At 38.3% G+C, this 18,686-nt stretch overlaps 1 protein-coding gene across 1 annotated transcript in view; it reads left to right on the top strand.

Annotated features, from left to right (window-relative positions):
* The window catches only part of cftr (CF transmembrane conductance regulator), a 117,641-nt gene that overhangs the window by 66,672 nt on the left and 32,283 nt on the right, over positions 1-18,686 (top strand). Inside the window, exons 12-15 of the mRNA XM_067999536.1 lie at positions 5,618-5,712; positions 8,153-8,239; positions 9,863-10,610; positions 14,040-14,168. Coding sequence (XP_067855637.1) covers positions 5,618-5,712; positions 8,153-8,239; positions 9,863-10,610; positions 14,040-14,168 — 1,059 coding nt within the window. The remainder of the gene's footprint in view (positions 1-5,617; positions 5,713-8,152; positions 8,240-9,862; positions 10,611-14,039; positions 14,169-18,686) is intronic.

Raw genomic sequence — 18,686 nt, 5'->3', positions numbered from 1 at the left:
GAAAAATTTGCAGCGCTGTGGGGAAAGAGCAGGAGGGGGGGGGACTAATTGGATAGCTCTTTCAAAGAACTGGCACACATACGGTGGCCTCCTTTGGTGCTATGTGATTTTATGATTCTATGCTGAACTATCTTATGAAATTTGCTCCAAGACTAATGTAGGTGATCAAATCACTAAACAATCTACTGAAAAAGGATGTATCGTTCAAGTGGAATGCCAACCTTGATAAAGTTTTCAAAGAAACAAAGCACCTGCTCACAAATTCTTCAAGACCAGTGTTACAGTATTTTGACACAAGTATATGTTGATGCATCACAGGCTGGGATAGATGAAATGATCCTTTAAATAGCAAAGCTATGACTTATGTCTCACACGCACTGACTGAAGCACGAAAGAATTACATGCAAATAGAGATGTTGGCTTTAGTGAATGGATGCAGAAAATGCCATCAATCCATATATGGACATACAGTCAAACTGAAAACTGTTCACAAAGTACTTGAGAACCTCATGGCAAAAACACATAAGCCCCAAATTTCCATAGGGGTTGTCCTGATCTCCTGCCATACCTTAGGCGGGGGTTCAGTGGAACACCTGGAGAAATGTCATGAACGGCTGTTTTCATTTGTTTACACCATTTCACCGAGAATTCTGCTGCTCTCCTGTTCTAGCTATGGGAGGAGGTTGGAAGAACTCCCACGGAAATTCAGGGTTTTTATTTGCAGCACCACCGTGGTTGCACAGTGGGATCTTAAAACTCTCCATAAGTACTTCTTGGATGTCTAGCACATGCCAGGAAAATAAATCTCAGTTGCAGATTCATTCTAAAGAAGCTATCAACCAAATTATGATGCAAAGGAAGAAGAAATGTATCACATGCTATAGCGTAATGGAAAACTTGCCCATATCAGACAATAAAATGACAGAAATGCAAGACAAGATTGCAGAAGATTCTACATTGCAAGAACTGATTGTCATGATAAAGCCAACTCTGATGTATCAGTTGGTGTCAATGAGTACTGGCATCTCCATGATGAACTAGCTATAGAAAATGATATTGTGCTCAAAGGTGAAAACATTGTTGCACTGAAGTCCATGAGATGAGAGATCCTTCAGAAAAGAAATGCAGGACGTCTTGGCATGGTACAATGCAAAAGAAAAGCTGGAGGATCTGTGTATTGGCCAGACATTACTAGAAACATTCAGGAGGTTGAACAGTCATGCACAGTGTTTCAATAAAACTAGAAATCATAAACAAAAGAACTAATAATGTTGCAGAAATATGACTATGATTGAGCAGCAAAACATTGTAAGCGTCTGAAGGAAGTTGACGCAGTAACAGTCTACAGAAATGGGTTGTGGAAACCTGCAGTTTTCACTACAAAATCGGACACATCAATATCATACTACATCATAACTGAAAGTTGCTCCGCAAATCTAACTTGAATAGCCAAGATCAAAGTCTTTCCATTGAGATACCCATATTAATGCTACCAACAGATGAAGCCAAGCCCCATGTTGGACATCACAGTAACGGTGATGTAGACATCCAAAACAACCAAAGGGTTAATTCTGAATCAAAAAAGAAGACAATGCAAGCTATTCCAAATATGACAGTACATTAAAACTCAAATTCTAGGGCAAGTACATTACTTTTCATGCCTACAAATAAAGCTATGATTTGCAAACTTGCATATTTTGTCACAAAATAGAGAGTCACTTTACCACACCATAAATGAATGCTTTATATACTTACAGCAGTGTTTTTTCTAGAGTCATTCACAGTTAAGATGTTTTGAAAAGTTTTGCCTTTAATGAGAAGACTGCTAAATCAGAATACAATAGGCGGTGTAGTTCAGCTAAGGTCACTTTAACCTGCAACATTCATTTGTGTGAGAAACTTATTTAAGTTAGATCAGGTAGCTTCAATACCATAAAAGGACTACATTTAACCATCTCCAGTGTGTATATTTTGCGCCATACTAAAGCCAAGCCAAATGTGCAATACAATGCTGTTGACTTCTGTTTGTTGCTGTTAATGAAACCAGTTGGAAGAAGTGGCCTTATATTGCTAGTTATAGACTGTGCAAGCATAGCACTATAGCAACTTCTGAGCCAATCTTATAAACTTAAAATATAAAATTTATAAAGACACATCTGTTCAACTGAACCACCTTTTAAGTTTCTAGTGGTAGAAAGGAATTGACTTTTTCCTGTCAGCATTTTTCTAATATTGGAAGTTTCATTGCCAGTCAAACACCAGTGAGCAGAGCTGCAACTATATGTTCCAGTAAACATGCAAAGTTCTTTCTCCCACTTGACAGTGGTGTGAATAGTCGGAATAGTTGCAGCTGTCAGCTAACACCACTCTTAGAAATCCTTCTAATATTGCAGTGCTTAGTGCCATATAATTGGAATATTATTAGATACATATACAGTACTACTGTATGCGGTTACACTAATATTCATCTATATTTGTACTAAATGGAGCTACACAAATATTACTATTAGTAGAATAGAAATGCAAACAAAGGTTTGTTTTTAATCTACAGAACTTCCTATAAACAAAAATTTTTGAACTGTTGAGTTTTTCACAAGTAAGTAAGGGTACAAAACTGTAGGATCCTATTTCCTGATCACAATCACCAAAAGACTGTCTTTTTTATTTACTTTATAATATAAAAATCAAACATTGGCGCACTACCATCCGAAATCCAGTTAATAATTGATGCCACATTTGTATTTGCCCATTTCAAATCACTAAAATAATAAAACCACAGTTGTAGTAGAATGACGAAAGCATGACCCCACTGAAGTCAAATCTCAAGAAATGTCCTTTAATTAATTATTGCCACGTATTTAATGTTCCTGGTAATTAGTTTAGAGGAAGTAAGCTGTGAAGGAGGAGAAAGGTAATGGGAAGAAACAGGAAGAGGCCTGCATGAATACAAAGAATAATAAATAAGTTGCCTGTACTGGAGTTGAACAAACTCAGCTACAGTATTTGTAATGCTGCCCATCTTGCACCTCTGGAACTGACCTTGAACACATTGATCAATCATCTATCATTACCTTTGCCAGGATCTGGCATTTGGCAATTCTAAACAAGCTACCATCACAACCTTTCACAAGTGCTATATTTATGGTTGTTTAGTTTTCTCTTAATCACCTTAGCTGCAGCTGAGGGATGAACATTTGACTCTTTTCTGTTTTGTTCCTTCTAACAAACACCGACCTACATGCTCTTTCTTCTTCTGCACCCACTGTGTTGAAATCAGGACTCTCTACACATACTCCTACTGTAACTCATTCTTCCTAGGATCTCAAAATTTTGGAACGAGCTAAGTTTTGCATTCCTCATATAATCTTCAGACTTTTAAGACCAAAGATTGGCATCACCAAAATATTAGTTGCTGATTTACCTAATCATTGATTTTACTCTTTACAAACTTGGTGGTGTCCTTGACCTTTCACCTTGGTTTCTCAAAAAAAAATCATTGTGATAAAAACACTGTATTATGCAATATAGCCACTGTTTGATTGTGATTAGATTTATTGTGCAAAGAGGCTATCATTTTTAGATCTTTCCGCCTTGGATTGTAACTTTTTTAAATCCTTAGGAACTTTGGATAAAATAAGTAGTCACTCCGCTTGACTCCTTGTTTCAGTTTTGAATTGGGCCCCACTTCACATGAGACAAGCATGAAGTTCTGATATGTGCAGGCACACAGTGAGAAAACTTGTGTGGTATTACAATAATGTGCTCCAGTCACCATTACCTGGATACACATGACCTACATCAAAGTGAGAGTCTGAAATTTCTCTATATCCGTGTTTGCATAGCAGTGTCTCCACTCACTCAGGTCTAAATCATCTCCAGCCCAGTCTTTGTGAAATGTAGTGTTACCATTTTTGTTGTCGGAATTCATGATTTACTTCATTAACAAATGAATAATTTAAATTGATCATTTGAGCTTTGCACTCTTTCATAAGCTGTTCATTTTTTTTTATAACCCTGACATATAATATACTTTTATGGTTGATGGTTTAATTAATGACAATGAAGAACAATGAGGCACTCAAAAAGTTGCAACTATTGTGGCAAAATAATTCACTAAGAGTTGGATCCATCAAGCCCCCAATACGTCTGATGTCTAAATTACGCCTTTATGTTTTCACACCATCTCCCTCTCTATTATATCCTTGCTATCCTTCATCACATATAAAAAAAACACAGAATGAAATTACTTGGCTGCTAAAATGATTTTATAATTGAAAAGCAAGGACAATGATTCCAGGGATGAGGGACTTCAGTTACGTGGATAGGCTGGAGAAGCTGGGGTTGTTCTCCTTAGAGCAGAGATGGTTGAGAGGAGATTTGATAGAGTTGGTCAAAATCATGAGGGGCCTAGATGGAGTAGATAGAGAGAAACTGTTCCCATTGACGTAAGGGTCAAGAACCAGAGGACATAGATGTTTAAGTGATTGGCAAAAGAACCAAAGGCGACATGAGGAAAGACATTTTTACACAGCGAGTGGTTATGATCTGGAATGCACTACCTGAGGGGGTGGTGGAGGCAGATTCAATCGTAGTCATCAAAAGGGAACTGGATAAGTACTTGAAGGGAAAAAACTTGCAGGGCTACGGGGATAGGGCAGGGGAATGGATTGCTCTTGCAGAGAGCCGGCTTGGACTCGATGGGCTGAATGGCCTCCTTCTGTGCTGTAACCATTCTATGATTCTATGTATAACTTTTTAAAAATAGATCAATACACTGCAGACTATCATTTGAGCAAATTATAAGGGCCAAGAATTAAATGAATAAATATTTAACAGTGACTACAAAGCACACTTCCGATCTAATGTAAAAATAAATCAAAGCAAGTTAACCATCAATAAAGCAATTTAGAAGGCAATCTGTTAAAGAGTGTAAACAGGAAGGCTGGCAAGTAAAGCATAGCATTATTTCACAAAAGTGGAGATTTTCTGACAATGGATCCATTCACTGTCATTTCTTGCTTGTGTTAAACTTTAAACTCTTCTTATTAAATTCCTATTCATCTGATATATCAGTTTTTAGGTTCAGATTCTCATACAATTTTCACATTATATTTCTTCTTGTGCTAGTCAGAGGTAAAAGTTGATAAGTCCTTTTCTATTTTCTTCCCTTTCCTCCGCCACCTACTATACTCTGGACAGGAGATTGGACCTCTAACCAGCTGCTAAGAGGTTGACGAGAATGGTCCAGAGAAACTTACCCTCCAATTTTCCCTTATTTTTCTTAAGGAAGTACATAGCCTCCACTGAACATCTCCCTCCTATGGCACAGCTGAGGGTGTGAACACAAAGTGTGGGAAATCCTGAGCATTAATCCACATGCTACTGCACTGCATTGATGTTGACCACCATCCCACTTTGGCCAAATAGTTCATTTTGAATGTTTTGCCAAGGAATTCAACATTGAACTGGACGGGATCCCAATTATTGACATTTTAGTCAACTGAAAGTAACAATAACGCAAATGCAGTTGCTCAGAGCATATAATTGGAAATAACAACTTCCACTACTGTAAAATGAAGAGTGCTGACATGTTGGCTTTTCACTCTGCTCCCCCCAGGATATCACATTGTTTCCTAACAAGGATAAGACTGTTCTAGGAGATGGAGGAATTACTCTCAGTGGAGGTCAACGGGCAAGAATCTCCTTGGCAAGGTTTGTATTACAAATTAACATTGTAACAATGTGTTTTAACAAAAGGGAAGAGGTGTGTTTGATTGGGAAGTGCTTTCCACTGAGAAACTCATTGTTCCTGGTAAGATCATCCTTTTATCACCTCTGCAGATGATTCATTTTATCAACAAGTAGGATTTTGCAACAGCCTGTTCTTGACTGAAAATTCTCTCATCGGGAGATTACCTTTCCACTGTCATAATGTTACATAAGGTAAAGGCATTTTGTTATGCAACTGTGGATCTTTACTGGATGATTTCTGGGACAAGTTTTAGGATTTAAAAAAATCACTTGCGTTCCTAGGAACTGATATACAAATGATTATTTGTATTTACTCTTTATAGTTTCCATTTTAAAATGTAGTTCTCTGGTGCCATGCTACATTTCTCAGTTGAGAGGTTGGACAGGTCATCTTTAACTGACCATTACTGGGAGACATACGAGAGTGGCCCAACATTTGTCCACTATTTTACCTCCTTCAACCTGACTTAGTGCATTGGAGCCCCTGCATCTTATGCCAGTGCACTCCTCACCCCAAGAAAATATTTGCAATTGCTTCTACTTAATACATATTTGGTGCCATAAAAATGAACAGGGAGAAATGACCACACATGGATCAAACTTGCTCTTTGAATAATGCACAGGCAGGCACAATTATAGAGCTGTTTGCTGCTGTAGTATTAATATTCACTCTTGGCCATTATAATGTTATTCACACTGCAACTCCTGATGTTTTGACCAAATACTTAGATAACAGCTTTTAGTAGTTTCATCTCAGCTAACACAGAGAAACAGGAAGGTGTTTCACACATTCCAAGCAGCAATGATGTGTGAGTGAGATTAACATTACTGGAGTCATGCTATCCATTAAAGAGCTGTGTAACAATATATGCCCAGGTACAGTTTAAAGTCAAGTCTGATGAAGTGGGACGGTGTTTTAACGGAGTGACGTGTTTTAGTTAACAGAAGTGACTGAACAATTTTTTTTGGTCGGTGCTCGAAAAGTTAATACCATAGCTTATGAAGTAAAATCTATTCAATTAGTATCTGTAGGCTGACAACTCATTTTAGATTCCAGAAACAGGGTTTGTAGGAGTTTGTTACCCAAAATATCTAAACGATTAATAAAAAATTGTTACTGTGTGCAATTTCTGATAATGAGTCACTGCTATCCTGGAAGCAAATGAAAGGGCAGACTAAGGTTTTATTTGAACAGGTGCTGACATGGTAGTGTTACAGGTCACAAAGTTAACTTTATTCAAGGAGTGCCCCAACCTCACAGCTTGTTGCTTCTTAATAAGTAGAACCAGTAGCAGGTTTCTTAGTAAACACTATAAATATTAATAACACATTATGGCTGCATGCAATTTTTGTTTCAGGTTCAATGGAAGTTTCCATCAAAAAGTGTACAAGGTTCTAACAGATCGTGGTGGAATGCTGACTTAACTTTTCCAAAACTTAGCACATAACACAATGTTTCACTGAACTGTAAATTAAAAGCTAAAATGCATTGTTCAATACAGAAGTGATAATTACTCAGTATGTTATATTTTCCTTTCATGTTCTACAACAACAACAACTTGCATTTATATAGCACCTTTAATGTAGTAAAACAGCCCAAGGCATATGTTCTAAGCATTCTATACACATTTACTCAAAGCAGGAGAATCATAAAACACTTCTTAGCTCTTGATGCTTATTTCCTGATTTTTGGAACTGGGCTAGCTGTGACCTAAAAATTTCAGCATCAAAGGAAAAAAATATGTTTTTTTTGTGGACAAGTAGTAGGTCTGTGATTGTTATATCTAGAAAATGGGAGGCATGCAAGGAAGTTCAAAATTGTCTTTTTTAAGATCAACGGTATTTCCCTGAATTTTTGTGTTAAAATTCAGGACCGGTTCTTCAGTTTTTATTCTTGCGGGGAGGGGGTAGAAAAATGATGGCAGTTTATTACCTCTAATAAGGTTACTTAAATAAGGTTGATCCCAATCTCTCTGACAATTAATTGAATCCAGTCAATAACATAATTATTTAGCTAGCACTGCATTTCTGTTTAGTAAATGCTTTATTAGCAAATCTCAAGATTTCAGAATTTCCCAACATTATTTGTCATGAAGTTAAAAAACTCAACTAAACTAAAAATGAGCTTATTAATTCATATGATTTATCAAGGCCTTTTAAACTCAAGCAGCCATTTTTTGCCAAGTTTAAAAAGATAAAAATGGTGATTAAAATCACATAGCACTATTGGATCAACTAATTTACAGAATTGTCAACCAAAACTAGTTGACAATTTACCAGCAAACTGGCTGTTTCACAGCAACTTTATTTATCTGGGGTCAAATAGGCTTTCCTCATTAGCGAGCTGAGCTATAAAACATTATTGACTAACCTGCCTATTACTGTTTCTTTCTGTCTATAGAGCACTATATAAAGATGCTGATCTGTATCTATTGGATTCACCTTTCAGTCACCTTGATGTAACTACAGAAAAAGACATTTTTGAAAGGTATCTTTCAGAAATTATATTGCAGATACAACAATCTCTGTAAATATATTCAATGTTCCCAGCCCTTTTCTTAAATACATAATGTAATACCTATAAATAAATTGAATTATAATTGAGATGGGGGCTCTGTTAATGTATCATCACTGTATCTCATTCACTATGTAATATTAATGAGATATGACTTCCTACAGCTGTAGTCCATTTTATGCAATTGCAGTGAAGATATCTGGCAAATTCATAGGACCAGGAATTCCAATAAGCGCACTAGATGACAACTTTATTTGTGAATGGCATATACCAATCTAACTCTGCTTCACAAATAACATACAAGGTTATTTTAAACTAAACATTTAATTTAATTTATTTAGATCTGTTCATAACTTGATTGCTTGAAAATATAAAGAAAAGGAAGACTTGCATTTATATAGCGCCTTTCACGACCTCAGGACGTCCCAAAGCATTTTACAGCCAATGAAGTACTTTTGAAGTGTTGTACTGTTGTAATGTAGGAAATGCGACAGCCAATTTGCGGACAGCAAGGTCCCACAAACAACAATGTGATAATGACCAGATAACCCGTTTTTGTGATGTTGGTTGAGGGATAACTATTGGCCAGGACACCAGGGAAAACTCCCCAGCTCTTCTTCAAAATAGTGCCATGGGATCTTTTACATCCACCTGAGAGGGCAGACAAGGCCTCAGTTTAACATCTCATCTGAAAGACGGCACCTCCAATAGTGCAGCACTCCCTCACTACTGCACTGGAGTCTCAGCCCAGATTTTGTGCTCAAGTCTCTGGAAAGGGACTTGAACCCACAACCAATTAACTCAGAGGCAAGAGTGCTACCACAGCTGATACCATAGTAAATCACTTGCTAAAAATACTTAAATTTTTTAAACCTTTAAATTGATCATTCCAACCACTCAATACTTGGAAAGATGAAAGTGATGGACTTTAGTAATGACATTACAATAGTAATGGATTGTTTTTGGATTAAGGTTTTCTTTTTACAGAGTTTATGCTTCCATTAGCCAAACACAATATCATGACTTGGTGGATCTTTAACATATTAGTCATGCAGCAGTGTTTTTATTTGTGTTGCACTTAACTGAAGACTGGTTGTTTTACTAAATCAGCAAGGATGAGCTGCAAAGTTATTTCCAAATTTTCATTGATTGGACCAATTCAGATTTAATTGGATTTAAAAAAAAATTGTTTTAGGATTTGGCCACTTCAGATTAGATTGGCCTATTGTTAATCCCAACCCTATTCCAGGGAATATGATGATATATAAAAGATAAAGCTGCTCACGATACTGATACGATCAGGAAATCTGAATCCATGATGTTCCCAAGCCTATAAGATAGTCAATTGTGAGATTGTTTGTTGGCTACCTCACCTTTAGAGTATATATTTCATCTGTTAAACTGCACTCTCAATCAAATGATACACAATCCATTCACTTTATGTCCAAGTGCATCAATGCTCAATGCAGAAGATGAAGCTTTAATTGTGCACAGTTGCTTATATTTAGATTAATCTCTCAAAAGTTAAATAAATCAATTCTAATTGTTGTGATGTAAATAGACTAGAATATAATTCATGTTTTTTTTAATAAATAGTTGTGTTTGTAAACTGATGGTAAACAAAATTCGAATCCTGGTGACTTCAAAACTGGAACACTTGAAGAAGGCAGATAAGATTCTGCTCTTGCATGAGGGGCACTGCTATTTCTACGGAACCTTTTCTGAACTTCAGGGTGAAAAACCTGACTTTAGTTCACAGCTGCTGGGTTCTGGGGGTTTCGATAACTTTAGTGCTGAAAGAAGAAACTCGATTCTCACTGAAACCCTTCGCCGGTGCTCAGTGTCCTCAGGAGATGGGGCTGGTTTAGGAAGCTTCAATGAAACTCGAAAAGCATCATTTAAGCAGCCACCAACAGAATTCAATGAGAAAAGAAAATCATCACTCATAGTCAATCCAATAACATCAACTAAAAAATTTTCCCTCATACAAACTGCCATGTCATACCCACAAGCGAATGGTATGGAGGACAACATCAGTGAGCCGGGCGAAAGGCATTTTTCTCTCATTCCAGAGAATGAACTGGGGGAACCCACACATCCCCGCAGTAATATATTCAAAAGTGAGGTTCCATTTCCGGCACACAGACGGCAATCTGTACTGGCACTCATGACTAACTCTTCAACATCTCCGAGCAAGATTCATGCACGACGTAGCACTGTACGCAAAATGTCCATGGCTCCTCAAACCAACTATGCTTCTTCGGAGGCAGACATTTACTCGAGACGCTTGTCTGAAGATGGCAGCTTTGAAATTAGTGAAGAAATAAATGAAGAGGATCTAAAGGTATGCTAAAACATTCCAACACTGAAAGTTATGATTTGACATTCTCCATGTGTTTCAGTGAAACCTCTCAATAGTCCACAGCAAAATCTTTAAAATACACAATATAAAAGAAACAAAATCCTTCTTAGAATATTGATAACGTCTACAAATTAGCTGCATGAAGGATTACTACTTGAAGTGTGCAAAATCAAACTGTATTATTAACATTCCATCGAGCTGAACAGGATGCCTGAAATATTCTAATAGGATATTGTTGTATATTGTTCTGTTTTGAACTTTAGGGATTGGCTTGGGCAGAGGCATCGGGAAAACATTTAGAAACAATTCCCGTCCAAAGATACATAGCTGGGAAAAGAATATAGGAACTGTGTAATTCCACTGAACTCAATTTCCTCACACATATCATTACAGGATACATGGACTTGAATAGGATAGCTCATACCACCTGTGCTGTCAATAAGTAGAATTAATTCAAGCTGTCTTAAATGTGGAATACTGAATTTATTCTTCAAGGAAAGGTCATGTTACTATGAGTACTTTGTTTTTATTCTGTAAACGTAAGAAAGAACTGCAAAGTTGTTGGATTTAGTAATTAACAGGAATAGTACTGCACTTATCATAGAATCATAGAATCATAGAAGTTACAACATGGAACAGGCCCTTCGGCCCAACATGTCCATGTCGCCCAGTTTATACCACTAAGCTAGTCCCAATTGCCTGCACTTATATCTAGTAATACAGAACTACAACAGTAAACATAGCTCATTTCCTATACATTGGTTCACAAAATATTAATACTTTTGAGGGTTTTTTTCAACATTAAATGTTCATATCAATTTCAGCAACTTTTCTTTAAAATTCCCATGAGTCTCCCCATCACAAGCTTTACCATTTATTCTACTGATGTAAGCTATACTGATTCTAGCAACAATTTTACAAATATATCTTTTTGATATATATCAATGACCTGGACTTGGGTATACAGGGCATAATTTCAAAGTTTGCAGATGACACGAAACTTGGAAATGTAGTAAACATTGAAAAGGATAGTAATGGACTTCAGGAGGACATAGACAGATTGGTGAAATGGGCAGACACATGGCAGGTGAAATTTAATGCACAGAAGTGTAAAGTGATACATTTTGGTAGAAAGAATGAGGAGAGGCAATATAAACTAAATGGTACAATTTTAAAGGGGGTGCAGGAGCAGAGAGATCGGGCGTGTATGTACACAAATCTTTGAAGATGGCAGGACAAGTTGAGAAGGCTAGTAAAAAAGCATATGGGATCCTTGGTTTTATAAATAGAGGCATAGAATACAAAACAAAGAAGTTAAGCTAAACCTTTATAAAACACTGGTTAGGCCCCAGCTGGAGTATTGTGTCCCAATTCTGAGCACTACACTTTAAGAAGGATGTTAAAGCCTTAGAGAGGGTGAGGAAGAAATTTACTAGAATGGTGCCAGGGATGAGGGACTTCAATTACATGGAGAGAGTGGAGAAACTGGGGTTAGTCTTCTTAAAGCAGAGAAGGTTAAGAGGAGATTTGATAGAGATGTTCAAAATCATGAACAGTTTTGATAGAGTAAAAAAGGAGAAACTGTTTCCAGTGGCAGAAGGATCGGTAACCAGAGGACACAGATTTAAGGTAATTGGCAAAAGAACTAGAGGTGACATGAGGAAAAAATGTTTTACGCAGCGAGTAGTTATGATCTAGATTGCACTGCCTGAAAGGAAGCAGATTCAATAGCAACTTTCAAAGGGAATTAGATAAATACTTCAAGGGGAAATAATTGCAGGGCTATGGGGAAAGAGCAGGGGGGTGGGACTAATTGGATAGCTCTTCCAAAGATCCAGCACAGGCACGATGGGCTAAGTGGCCTCCTCCTGTGCTGTATCATTCTATGATTCTATGATTTATAACTTACAGTTTTGTCTTAAATCTGACTTGTGACACTTTGGTATCTATGTCATTTTTAAATAGATTGATCACAGGGTTTTAAAGGGTTTGCAGTATTCCCCAGTGGCAGCAATGGTGAAGCCACCAAACTTGGCAATTCTGTTCTCCTCTTTCAAAGCTCTGTTGATTTTACATCATCACATTTGTGGCAAGCCCCTTGTGGTTATTGCAACATAATGGAACATTTTTCAAACGGCAAAAATCTCCCCAGATCTTGCTTGTCTAATCAGATCCCTTTGATTGACTTCTTGATGGTCCTTGCCTTTCCTGGGCACAAGAGGCAATGGGCCAGATTTTGCTGTAAAATATAACGGTGAGTCTAACAATGCTCACTGTTATTCATGTGCAAATCGGACAGTAACTTGTGGCGACCGCACATGTGCAGTTAAACATCGAAATTGGAAGTTGCTGGCCGAGATGTGATGCTTCTCCAAAAGCTGCGCAAAAATGGCATCGCGCTGTCTGACTCACCATTCAAATACATTGAACAGTGTGAAGTTCCTGTATTTGCATGGTAGATACGAATTAAACTCACCTCAGAAAGTTAGGGCATGTCCTTTTCAGTTTAAGTATCCTTTTTAATGAAGTGATAAGTCTTATCTATTGCCAAACAACCACACTAGCACTGAAAATTAACTTTTACAAGTGTGGAGTCTCATTCCTTCAGTTTTTAATTGTTGTTGGAGATTTAAAAATAATAAAATAACATTTGTTTTGTACTTTTTCTTTTTGTCTCTTTTTTCTCTCTCTCTTAATCCAATTTTTCTTTCCCTCTCTTTATTTCGCTTTCTGTACCTGATTTGACATTGAAAACCAGTGTCTGTCTGACACATTGGTTATAACACCAAATGACTGGCTCCCTTAAGACACCAGTTAAAATTCCACTCTTAACTAACATTTCACACTTGGCTTTCCCTCTTGGCAAGTTTCACCAGTCTTGGGCAGGTCACCTGGGCAGAAGAGGGTAAAGTATCCAGGGCCTCCTTCCCACACCACTCAAGCATTCTGCTGGCAGGTCAACAAAGAAGTGATATTGACAAATCCCTCCAAAGAAGAATAGCATGGCTATTAAGAAACTAATTTTGTGAAAAGGTTGGAAACAAGTTTCAAAATGTCCATTAAACAACTTTTTCATTCTCCTCTAATTAACTGAATAACGTGTGTGTCCAAACTTTAAAAACCTGCGGGGTCACTACAGATCGTTTGAGTTTTATCTCACAGAACCTGAAAAAAAGGTTTCAGATAAATTCAAAGATGGTTAGACCATTAAAAAGTTCAAAGATGGTTAGACCATTAAAGAGTTTCTATGTTTAGATTTAAGGATGTGGTGCACATTTTACTGGGATTGAAATGGACCCTAAAGTATAAAAAGGCATTCTGCAACATTTCTGAAACTGAACAACTCAGTAATTATGGTCTAAAATAGAATTTTATTTGTTGTTTTGAGCAACTCTCTCTGTTTTGCTTTAGGAACTCTTTGTTGATGAAGAGGAAATCCGTAACGTTACCACCACATGGAGCACTTACCTCAGATACGTTACAATTAATCGCAGCTTGATTTTTGTCCTCATCCTTTGCCTTGTTATATTTTTAGTAGAGGTAAGATGATAAGTAAAAATGCAGCAGAAATAATGAGCTATTTATCTGTTCAATATTTTCCTTTTTCTCCAGCTACACAATTTTTCTTCATACATTTAATGAAATGTAAACACATTTCATGCTCTGTGCAAGGACAATTACTATCAATTGTTATTGTTTACTTAAAACAACCACACACTATAAATACAGTAAAACTAAAACCAAAAAAATATTTAGCAGACCTTTTTTGCCTGGGAGGGAGAAGGGCCATATATTATTTTCATCATACTGAGATAATGCACATCTGATGCAGTGATGCATTTTGCACAACTTACATCATTGTGTTATGAGTCTGTAATAGGAAAAAGCTTGGCCAAATACATTTTTTTACTAATTTCTCCTTCAAATAAAAGTAACATTAAGATATTTACCTTTTGCATTTACAAGTTTTACAAATCTGGATTTTGTAATAAAATATTATTATTGTTGCAATGCATTAGAAACTAGACGCTGTGATAGCCTACCTGCTGGGAAGCCAATTAAAAATTGGTGGACTTGACAATGTTAAAGGAGATCAAATTAATGAAGTTAATTATTTTCCATTTAACTACCTGCAGAATCTTTTGAAGCTGATTGATCAAGCAAAGTTTGACCATCAAGTCTAGATTGGAAGTCCGTAATCTTTTGTCACGATCCTGTCTATCCATCCAATCTGTCTTTACAGCTAAACACTTTCATACTGACATTTCCTAGTGCATTATTATTGCTCCTTACCGCTGCCTCTGATATTCTCTCTTCACTGATGCATTTGATTAGAACTTATTATAATATTTGTTGGCATTATCTTAAATTCCATCACTGTTGTTCGACTCATTTCAACAAGTTGTAGATGAGAAGTTATTGGATCAACAAACACCTTTGAAATGTTGCCCTGCATAAATGACTAAAGTTTTATTCCTCATTCAGTAATTACATTTAAAGCAGATATAAATGAAGCCTTGCCGCAAACTAATACACTGCCTTGTTGAGAAAATGCTTGAACAAGATAGATGTAGGATCTTCTTATTTTACTAACAAAAAAAGAAAGAGGCACATTTAGAAACCCTAAAGCTTTCTGAAAAGTGAGATACACAATGATTTTACCATTTTCGGGAAAACTAATCCTGGTATATTTGCACAATTGATTACACTAAAATATATGTGGATTTCCTCCATTCTTGTTACTTTAAACCTCTTTTTTAAGATAACTTTATAGGCTTCTTCCAACCCCACCTCCCACCATTCACACAGGGCATGCTCTCTCGGGATTTGGAAAATTTTGAGCTTGTGCTGGGAACCCCCTTTAGACTGGAGGGTCTAAGAAAACCAAGAAGAAGACCAAGATAAATTTCAACATTTTTAGGCACTCACCAAGCAGATCATTGGATCTTGGAACTTTCTGGTTGCTGCTTTCCAGCAGCAGTCAGAAGGCCCCGAGGCCAGGATCAGGTCCACAGCTGCAAGACTCTCAAGCCTGCAGCTGTATCTAATTTCCTACCCTTTTTGCTGGCACTAGGCTGGGGTTGCACCTGCACTGGGGGTTACCCTCAGGTCCATGTTAATGGCTCAGGACAGGAAATACCAGCACTCCTGGACCTGGGTAGGTGCAACACACTTTGGGTATGCTGCTCCTGTCTAGCCCCAGGGCAGATGGGGATCAGGAAAACCCGCCCATTGGGTTTGATTTTACATTGGTGGCGGATTGGCAGCGGGGGGGGGGGGGGGGGGGGTGAAGGTGCGCGTGGCAAACCCGCATGAACAAAACTTACCGTTTTCGACGGGGTCACGTGTTGATTGATGATGATTAACGTCCTCTCCGGGTTTCGCGACCAGCGGCCAGCCTGATTGACAGGCTGGCTGCCGTCAAGAGCTGCAACGTGCTGGGGGGAGGTGGATGGGGGGGTGAGAAAGAGAGAGAGCGAGACGTCATCCGGTGCTGAAACGGAAGACGGAAGATTGGGGGGGTTGGAGGGGGACATTAGAGGAAGATCGGGGGTGAAGAGGGGGACATTGGGGGAAGATTGGGAGTGAAGAGGGGGACATCGGGGGGGTGAGGAGGGGGACATCGGGGGAAGATCGGGGGGTGAAGAGGGGGACATCAGGGGAAGATCGGGGGGGGTTGGAGGGGGACATTGGGGGAAGATTGGGGTGGGCGAAGAGGGGGACGCGGGGAAGATCGGGGGGGTGAGGAGGGGGACATCGGGGGAAGATCAGGGGGGTAAAGAGCGGGACATTGGGGGGGTAAAGAGGGGGACATCGGGGGGATGAAGAGGGGGACATTGGAGCGGGAGACATCAGACATCGGCGCAGGGTGCAAAGGTAGGTTCATTTAGTGTTTTCACTTCCTTCCATGGTTTTTTATTTGGTTTATTTAGTTTCTTATTGCCTGATACGGCCCTTCATGCCTGGTTTTACCAGGCGTGATTCAGAGGCGGTGGACAAGCCGCCCAGGTAAGTTAAAAATCATTCTAATGACCTACTCTGTCACAGGTAAAGTGCCTTAAGTACCTCAATGAGGTACATTTGGCTCTTTAAATGTCACCTCACTGACTTTAATTGCCGGCAGGACTTCTGTTTTTGGGTCGCCTGTGCGCACACAGGTGGGTCCCTGGGAAACTCGGAAGTCGGCGGGCTGGAGCCGGCTTCCGAACCCGAACGGGATTTCCGCGATTTTCGGAGTCCCCCCCGCCCCCAATGCATCCGCAATTGCCTCCTAAAATCACCCCCATTGTGTTTCAAAACAGCTCTAAATTCTTAAGTCCTATCTTGTAGAATTCATACAAAACCAACCATTGCTTTGATGCTGCTACACAAAGTGTTTTACATAATTGTTGCTTATGTTTTTTTTCATCAACTTTTACACCTTGTGTTGTGGCAAGGAAGGCGGCTATGTGCAGTTTTATTATTGAGATTTTGCTATGCGCAATATATTAATTTTAGTGAGCCGATAACAGGAATAAAGTTTCTAGTATGAATGCAGACTGAACAATGCTTATATATGTAGTATCATGTAGATTTTTACAAATAAATTTCAATTATTCACCATACCATATAAAAGCCTAATGAGCTACAAACCAATCTGGAAGAATGTTGGTACATTGTTTTTAAAATTCTCTCCTCCAATTTTATAATCTTTTTTCCTTATCCTTCAAAACACACCGCCCCTAACTGAGGGAGCTAGGTGACTATCTTAGTTTTGGGCCCTTGTTAATGTTGCTCATTAATTGCTTATTAGGAAGTGTATGAGAGTGGTGCAGATTTATCTGCCTTTCAGTCTTCTCTCTCTCTTTCAGGGGCAGTATCTCCTCTATGCTTGGTGCCTCTCCAGATGGCTCCATTTGACATCATGAACTCACTATGTGGAAAACAATTAGAACTCATAGGGGCAGAAACTGCGAGCTGCCACTGTAATAGACTGTACTTGTCTAGGACTGCCAATAAGTCGTGTTCCTTTACGAAATTAATACTTTTCTCAAAGCAGACTATTCATTATCAAAGCTGCTCATTTTACTACTGTCTATTCTCCATATAGAATCTTAAAAAAATAAAAATATATGTTAATAGAGTTTTAGGTTGCAGGAATTACAAATTCAAGGATTTCAAAAAGCAACCTACACATTTCTTGTGTGATTTTGTTGCCAATTTTGTTGGTACATGGATCATATTTATTCTTAAAATTACAGACTAATGATTTGTGCTCCCTTGGAGCTCAGAGCACCCCGCCACCAAAAACAGTTAATTACTGTTTGTGGGACCATGCTGTGTGTAAATAGTCTGCTGTATTTGCACACATAAATAACACTGACTCCATTTCAAAAGTAATCCATTGGTTAGAAATCACTTTGGGATGTTCTAAAGACAGCAGCCCTCAAATACCACACTCAGTAGAAATTTTTCATTTGTGTTGGGACAGAATCATGCAAGAAATGTCTCGGATGCTGGACAGTGAGTTATGGGAGGGGAAGATTCAACAATTAAAACTAACACATTTGACCTCAATCTTGTACTCACCTGATATTTACACACACCCCAAGGGGATGCTACATGATGATCAAGAGTGGCAGTCCTGGTTGTTGTTTTATACTCCTCCCGTCCCAGAGATGCTGAGACCAAGCATAGCTCTCCACCCCGCTATTCTGGCCAGGCGAGTAAGGTTAAAATCGCCCCTCATGAATCGAATTGTGCACTCCTAAAAACTGGACATAAGAGTCTGAGTCAACTAAATTTAGTATCCCAAGTCTTAACGATGCCCTGCAGCAAGATTTAAAATTAATTTTTAATTAAGCTAAGTTATACAATCAAATCTAGCATTTTGTGAAAATTATATTTTTCCACAAATATTTCCATATTCCTAGTGCCAGCAAAACCTTGAAGTGATTTAGATGTGGGCTCCAAATTTCCTGGAGGAGCCTAGCATTTGAAAAGGATACAGGGCCAGCAGGATGGCATCATTTACCTGAATACCCACTGCTCCCGTTCTCCTCTGCACCAAACAAACTA

The sequence above is a fragment of the Heptranchias perlo genome, chromosome 18 (assembly GCF_035084215.1).
Source record: "Heptranchias perlo isolate sHepPer1 chromosome 18, sHepPer1.hap1, whole genome shotgun sequence".
Taxonomy (NCBI): domain Eukaryota; kingdom Metazoa; phylum Chordata; class Chondrichthyes; order Hexanchiformes; family Hexanchidae; genus Heptranchias; species Heptranchias perlo.
This window is presented reverse-complemented; position numbering and strand designations above follow the sequence as displayed.